Raw genomic sequence first — 8,349 nt, 5'->3', positions numbered from 1 at the left:
TACAAAATTCAAGAAAAAATGGTAAGGAAATTGCAAGTATGTAATATATGTGTATATGTATGTACATAAAGAGTAAACTTTAATAATTATCTACATAAATTGCATCATTGCTATACTGGAAATATTTATGATTTAGCTTGCCCTTATTACTACATTTACTGCTCATATAATTAATATAAATTTGTGACATATTTCTTTAGAATATCATTCTCAAAATGTACTATGCATGAAAAGGATTTTTTAACTTCATCTCCCATATTTTACACCTACAAATACAGTGCAAAACATTCTGGGAATATTTTTATTAAACATGAAATATAACACATCCATCAATATTTTCAGCAGCTGTTAGATCAAATTTTGTATTTTCCCCTATAAATTAAAAAAGTTGACTATTTAAATGCTATTAATAGACAGGCTATATAACACTTTTCAAAATGAAGATGATAGCCCTGAATTTGCACAAATTACAGTACTGTTCAGTCTTTTATTTTGATATTTTAAAATTCAACTAACAATCTGACTTCTGAGAGAAGAAAGATAAAACAAGAAAAGACAAATCTTCATAAAGGAGTAAGGCCACTGTGGCTAACTCGGTGTCATCAGAGTTAATACAGCAGTCACTTTCAGTGTCCCCGTTGTCTTGAGGTTTGAGGTTGGTTCCAGTAAGGCAGATGCATTTTTGGATGTCCCAGAATGACCAGATGTCTTAGTTGCAGGACCAGTTCTTTTGGCTGAGTGGACTTTGCAGAGAGCCTTACTTCAGGGCCAGGTGGCTCTTGGCCTCAGTCCCCTCCGTGGTGCCTTGTGCTGGCACAATGTTCAGGTGAATGTCGTACTGTTGGTCCATGCCAAGGTAGCTGTCGCTCATGAGGTACAGGGTGTAGATACACCTGAAAAGTAAAACCAGCATTTTTAGTTTGAGAATTGGGTCTTGAATTGCTTGGAAAACGTAATAACTAGGAGAATTTGAGAGTTTGTCATACTTTCCAGGAGTTTCTGGAGTATAAAAAGCAACAGAAACAGTATTTCGATTTCTGACATATCCAGTTCTTTTCAGGGCGATGAGTTCTTTTTTATCAACTTCTCCCAATATCAAAAACCATCCTTCATCCTTAACTTTGGGGAATCGAGGAGCCATTGCTTTACTGTCCTGCTTTCCCTGTTGAGGAGAAGAAACAGTTTAGGAAAACTAGAAATCACCTTTCCAAAATGACATTTTTCCTTGAATGAGAAACACCTCACAACCATATTGCTGTCACTTGTTAGGTAAGGCTATAATGTAGCCAGACTAAAATAGTGTTACTTCTTTCCAGAAGAAGGGTTAAAAAGTAAAATAAAAAATCACAATCCAAAGAGAAAAATCCAGAATAGAAGATATTATTCTACTTATTTTGTAAACTACTAAAACTTCAATGGAAATACTATTCCCTTTCTGTAATTTTATCTAATATATTCCAAACACAGAAACATGAATTGTAAATCTAGCATCTTTAAATAAAGCTAATACATTTTATTCAAGATTAACATAAAGACAAAAACAACACTTAGCATTTATTTGAGTTTGGTATAGAAAAAGGAAAGATTATTTTAGTGATTCTTTAAGACAGTGACTTTACTGCTGGAAGCTGAAGACAGAATGAGGCACACTCAATCAACATTCATTTCGCATTTTGTAAAGGGAAAGGTTTTACTGAAGATTTATATGGAAGAAGAAACACCACCACAGCAATGAAGCTTTAGGAACAGTTTGATCCAGCTGTTTTTTACAAAAGAGGGATCAAATTCTAGGAGAGGTTTATAAAAAAGTGATCACTGCATGAAATGATTCTGCTCCTTTCACTTCCATGGCTTATGCTTAGGAAAAGTCTCTGCCCGTAACTGGCAGAGCAAAAAGAATGATGTATGGATGAGCTTTGGCCCTTTGTTCTTCCTAAAATAAGACAGTTTCCCCTTGTAACTATAGTGAATCTGCTGTAATAATGAAAAAAAGTCTTTTGAGAAACAAGACTACTTTTCAAATATAATTCTTAACTAATGTAAGATAACTTCAGGATTGTCAACAGCACACATGTATCTCCACTATTATTAAAATGGAATTGTCTTAAGAGTCTCAGAACTAACACCTAAAACTGTTCTTTACTTTTATCTTCGTCTCTTTGCATCTTACCAAAATGCTGGTAATTATAATTCTTAATTATTTGAAATGTTAGAGAAATTAATTTCCAAAATTATAACCATGGTGGTCCATACGTCATTCATGGCATGCAAATGACAGAGAAAGCTCTGGATAAGTGAGTGACAGCTCCATTGTCAGCAGTGCCTGACATGAAGGTAGGTCCAGCTCTCTTCAGATCTGACATACAGGTACAGCCAGGTACTGCTGCTGGGGCAGTGCAGCTGGAAAACAGTGCAGCTCCTGGAGTTTCTGACCTGGCACAGCAAGATTTACTGAGGGCCCAGCGAGCTGACCAGCCCAGAGGGCAATGAGATGTGCTTTAAATGGGCAAAGGGCTGGGACTCAAATGTACTGGGAAAGAATTGTATGTGGAATTTGTTCTAGAAGCTGGTCAAAAAAGCATCAGATGTAAAATATAAGGAAAATATTCTCATTAGAGGCCTGAGGATGTGTTACAAATAGAAACATATTTATAGGTGTGAGTCTGTACGCAGTTTGGAAGCACTTGTGAACATAACTGGAAAGCTTAAAAATTAGTTTGATTTTTTTTCATTAACTTGGTCTAGGATTTTACCTTAAAAGCCTACTTACTACCCTGTTGCAACCTCAAAAAAACCCATTTTCTTCACTATGAATAAAGAAAAGGCTTAGAAAGTGCTTATAACTTACATAAGTTAAAAAAATCTATTATACTGTATAAAGCATCATTGATGATGTAAATGAATTATTGGACACTTGTGCAGGGAAGAAAATGATAAATAAGTGTACCTGGTAGCCCATCTGGGTTCTGTGCAGGTTTATTTGGAGCACATACTCTTGATCAGCATGCAGTTTGATCCATCTCTTGTCATCTCGTGTGTCTGTTGTCCAAGAAGGAACAGGTACTTCATTCTGTGGCTGAACTGCATCATCCCAACTGCCCTTAATGCTCAGACTGACGTTCAGAATTGGCAAACGGCACAAGAAATTCCAAGCCTGTAGAAAAAACAGATCCCTATGGATTACGAGATAATCTATACAGTCATTGCCTCTAACTCTAACAATAACAATTCAATGTGCAGTCTACATATTCATTCTATAATAATAATATTTTATTGTGTATTAGAATAGATATAATTGTACAACTCTCAATCATAAGCATAAAATACTTTTCATTAACCTCTTATGCTACTTTCTTCCTAGCAAATAAAACAAATGTGAAACTCCTCAAGCATGTTACACATGCCTTGCTAAGATTACTGATGTCTGAACAGAGAAAAAATTCCTTACTGCTCCTGATTAAAGTATTTTTTCCTTATAAGCCACTTAAAAACTAGTATAATTAAGTTTTAAATTAAACTTCCTTAGCATAATCCATAAAGAACAAGTCACTGCAGTGCTAATTAGCAATAGGCAAACCTCAGAGAGTTCAGAGGATCAGTTCAGATAATTAACCAAAAGTTCAACTGCATATCCAAAGTTATCCCTATTTTTTGAGGTTTTCTTATATCAATCCTCATGAACTCTCCTTCTTAGAGGCTTCCTGAGGAATTTTAAGTGTCTGCAGTCTCCCTTGAACTGCAACAGGTCCTCAACTTTCTCATCCTTGTGCAGAGAACTGTTGTCAGAGGATACAATCTGTGTAGCTCAACATGACACTCATAATCTTAAAAAGGCATCCTGAATATGCAGCCCTATGTTTCTCTCATTTTGGTCTCTATCAGACCAGGAAAAGTAGCTCTGAGAAGCTGTGACAAAAATGGAAAGGAGCAATGTAGGCTTTCATTTAGTAAAAAAGAAAATCAGCACGTTCATGCAATAAAATTTGTTAGGAAAAAGAAATGGTATTGGCTGTGGAATGGAGGCAGTGATTTGTGGCCTTTCTATGCCTGACAAAGATAGATGAGGATGGCGCTAGAAGAAAAAAACTAAAGACCAAGAATCATCCTCTGCCCTGCCATCTTTCCCCTCCATCCCCAGAAAAGAACAGGAATCAGCATATATGAAAAGCTAGAGGGTGGGAAGGAGAAGAAGGAAATAAGAACATTGGTCTTGGAAAAGAGCCATCAGATGCCAAAATGGGAACTTGTGGGAATGAAGAGGGTAGGCATAGTCACATGGGCATGGAGCAGAAATGTTTTATCTGGAAAAAGACTAAAGCATATTTTATTTTTCAAGTAGGGTTTGACCATGCAGTGTTTCAACAAAATGTATTTTCATTTAGATCGTGTCAGATGTGTCTGATTGTCTCGATGTGTCTGATTACTTTTTCTGGGCTGGAAGGCCTAGAGGCCTAATGAAAGCTCAGTTTGCTTTTTGCAGACATCATTGCCACGAGTCATACTGACAATAATAGCACATGGAGTAATACTGACAATAATAGTGTATGTCAATGCATGATTAGGGATACAGCAGCCAGGGAAAGCAGACCTAAGGTCGTGCTGCCCTAGGAAAGGTGGTGCTCTCTCTCTCACTGTGCCTGTCTCCATCCCTGGCATGTTGGCATTGCCATGCTGGGATTGTGCAGCTAGATGGATCAGCTTGCTAATCATTTTGGTGACAGCATGAACTTAGATCAGCTTAAAGCTGATTGTGGCAACATATTCTCTAATCCTGCAACTCTGAATAAGCATGAGCCTTCAGTGCCACTGAAAGAAGTGGTCCAGCCTCCTCCCCTGCTGGCACAAGCATTCATGCAGTCACTTGGCTACGGGCCACTTTGACTGTCAGTGAGAGGGCTGATAGGATTCCTCCTCCTCCCCTTGTCCCCAGATGCTCATTCCCACCTCCTTGCCCGAGGCAGACACAGCGTTTGTGCAGCTGTGGGGGAGCTGGGTCAGGGGAGGTGACAGCGGCACGGGGAGGGCAGCACTGCCCATTTCGGCTGCAGCACAGGCTGATTTGGGTTAAAATGGCTGCATTACCAGAGCCTGCCTGAACTAAATGAGAAAACTGCCTTCAGCTACAAACTAATCTCTCTCTCTCTCTCTCTCTCTCTCTCTCTCCTCTTCTATGTACTGCATGAACAGCTGTGTCTGTTCAGTGCACAAGGTGGGGAGGGCCAGCTGTGAGCGCTCAGGAACTGCAGTGTAAAAGCAGGGGACACAGATGAATTGCACCAATGTTCTTAGTGGTGTCTTAGCTGCGAAATGACAGGAAAATTGTAACAGAAACTGAAGAGGTAGGACTTTATGGAATTATTATATCTCTTTTTTGCAACTCTGAAAGAAAATGGGGAAAGAAAGACAGCACTTTGAAGAAGGTGAAACAAATACTGCTGACATTCTTAACTAAGTAATTGTTGCTAGGATTTTGATACATATAATACACAAGACCACTAAACCTGCTTCCAGCAGATCAAACAGAATGATAACTTGAGTAGGAACATCTCTGGAAAATGATTTTATGTTCAATGTAAAGGTTTTTAAGAAGAAACTTAGGGTAGGAACTCTATAGACCTACTGTGTCTCTCTGTGTGTAAGCAGGGTATTTCTGCTGAGATCAGGACAGGCACCCTGATAGTAACCTACCTGGCAATCACCTCTTTGGTTGTACTTCAGATATCATTTGTATCAAAAGTACATAAAAGCTTGAAAGCTTTTATGCATCTCAAAGGACAAGACCTGTTACAAATATGTTAGAATAAAGTTTAATTTCAGCAGAGATCATAATGTAATAACTCCTTTAGTGGCATTTACCTGTTAGCTTCACCATAGTCTGGTAAAGATTATGACTTGGGCTGGTTTAAACCATACAATCCCAACACAATCTATTTGTCAAAGGCTGTCATGTCATCATGCAGTTTTCATAACACAAACAAACTAAAGTAACTCAGTAACTTTTTAATTAGGTAAGAAAGCAGATTTAATGTCATCCTATGAGGGCTAGTGACAGTTATATTTGATGATCTTAAGGGTCTGTTCCAACCCAAAGGATTCTATGATTCCTTGATTTATCATGTCTTGTGTATTTGAAAATTATAGGCAAAGTTAGTACTGCTTGATCATTGATAGAATATGCACAGCAGGCTGCCTTTTTATCATGCATGCAATGTGAAGGAAAGGAAGAAATGCTTATCTCACTAAGGAAAAAAGTCAAGTAGTAGCAGGTGAAAATGAAAAAAGATTATAGGAACACAGGTACTTCCAGAGTAAAAGTAGATTATACTAAAGTAGAGATAATATTTATTTATTTTCAATCTTGAAGTTTCTTTTTTCTCTTTCAAAAACATCAATATCAACTCAATATTTTAAAAGGTGCTTAATGCCTAAATGAGTTAGAAACTGAAAGAGATTTGTTAAAGAAATATGATTCACAATGAATCACTGAAACATAGAGCTTTGACCAAAGAGTGGGGTTAGTCTAAATAGTTTTAATTTCGGTTGTCAGCTTTTAAAGCTCCCCTGACTTTCAGTGAGGTTTGGAATTCTAATACTAAATTCTGTAAAATTAAACTCAGGCTCCCATGTGGCTTAGGTATTTTTTGACAATTATAATGGGTTTTTTTGCCGTATAGGAAGACACAAGAACATATCAGCTCCTTTTAAATCTATCAACATATCCAATGAATACATGCACACACATACTATAAATATACATTTATCTACCAATTCCATAGATTCAAATTATAATCAAATGAAAAATTCTTCACAAACCTTTGGGAAAATCATCAGTATTTTTGCCAATAATCTGTCTCCCCAGGACCTAGTCTAATATTCCAAACCCATGAGCAGCTTCAAGAGCTTCTATTTAAAAATTAATTACCAATCTGCTTAAAAGGCATTTTCTTCTTTCCAAATGTAAAACTTCTTCCTTTTCCCATCTGCCTGAAATTTATGTAAAGCTTAAGCTGTTTTTACCAGTGTCTTGCTAGTAATCTTTAGCTTTAAGGTATGGGTTCAATATACTTTGAGTGAGAAGTAAAAGGTTTTTCAGGAAAATAATGGTTTTGGCAATTTAGTGTCATATTTACCACTTTATTTGGCTCTGTTCATGTCTGGTGCCAGAAGGCTAAGCTTAAACTCTGTAGTGTGATATTCTTTCTTTATAGAAAACATAGAATACAAATGATGAAGAATTTTTCTCTTGGTTGGCCCCTGTCTATGTGAGCACTGAAAGACTTTACATGTGAAGACACTCAACAGACAGTCTCAATATGAATTTTAATTCTCTTCAAGGTATTACAATGGTTTTAAACATTTTTTTTCTATAAAAATACTGCAAGGAATATAACATATTGGTATAAAGCTTTCACATTTTTAATGCCCTGTACAACACAGTCATGGCTTCGCTGTACCCAATACGGCCATTCCCAGCTCATGGAAATGAAAGTTTCGCCTCACATGATGGGAAGACATTATGTTTTTCCCTCTTATATCCATCTGTATTTACAAACACAGATATATAGAGGCACAGAGTCACTCACAGTGTGAACGTACACACCACATACACGCAAGCTATTTTTGAAGAAACTGCTAAGACATTTCAATACCAGCCAAACATATTTATCTGAGGATTAATCTTCATCTATTGAATCAGACGAGAACACTGCCATGCATACAATTATTTAATTAGCAGCCAAATCCTCTGCCAGTCAGCAGCCGTTCCAGGCATACTGATGGGGCAGTAGATGCAAATCTCACAGTAGTACTGCTTTTTCTCATTACTACTGCAATTAGCACTTAAATTGATGCTTTAAACATACTAATTTCTGGAATAATTCAGGATTTGTATGTTACCTGGGATCGCCTCACTGCAGAGACGACACCAGATTGCTACGCAAATTGAAGCACTTTTGAGCCAAATAACCATCATCATATCAGACAGAGCCAATTTGCATTTGCTTTTAAAGATAACAGAATGGCAATTTATGCAAATAAATTAAGTAAGTTTACTTCTGAGTTCTCCCTGAACTAATTATAACAATGTTCTAATTTTTTATCACATCTGAAAGTTGGACTGAAATCAATGTGTATTATGTTAGAAATCTGTTGTTAAAGGAAGCCTTTTTTTGATGTCAATACATTTTCTTAATTCAAAATTTTGATGTTAATTTGGTTACAAATGCAGATGTCCGTTACAGACATTTAAGTACTTTTCTTCTTGTTTGCATATCAGTAAAAGATTTAACTGAAGCTGAACAGTCAAACTGTCCTTTTAAACACTCAAATAAAAAACATTTGAAGTATCGC

The 8,349-nt window shown here is 36.8% G+C and overlaps 1 protein-coding gene across 1 annotated transcript in view; it reads right to left on the bottom strand.

The window, feature by feature from the left end:
- Positions 1-287: 287 nt before the first annotated feature.
- The window catches only part of ASCC3 (activating signal cointegrator 1 complex subunit 3), a 250,697-nt gene continuing 242,635 nt past the window's right edge, over positions 288-8,349 (bottom strand). The window contains exons 40-42 of the mRNA XM_058019769.1: positions 2,948-3,154; positions 987-1,162; positions 288-893 (exon numbers count right to left, since the gene is read on the bottom strand). Coding sequence (XP_057875752.1) covers positions 758-893; positions 987-1,162; positions 2,948-3,154 — 519 coding nt within the window. The 3' untranslated portion in view covers positions 288-757. The remainder of the gene's footprint in view (positions 894-986; positions 1,163-2,947; positions 3,155-8,349) is intronic.

Source organism: Melospiza georgiana, chromosome 3 (assembly GCF_028018845.1).
Source record: "Melospiza georgiana isolate bMelGeo1 chromosome 3, bMelGeo1.pri, whole genome shotgun sequence".
Taxonomy (NCBI): domain Eukaryota; kingdom Metazoa; phylum Chordata; class Aves; order Passeriformes; family Passerellidae; genus Melospiza; species Melospiza georgiana.
Note: the sequence above shows the minus strand (reverse complement) of the source record. Positions and strands in the feature narration are given on the sequence as shown.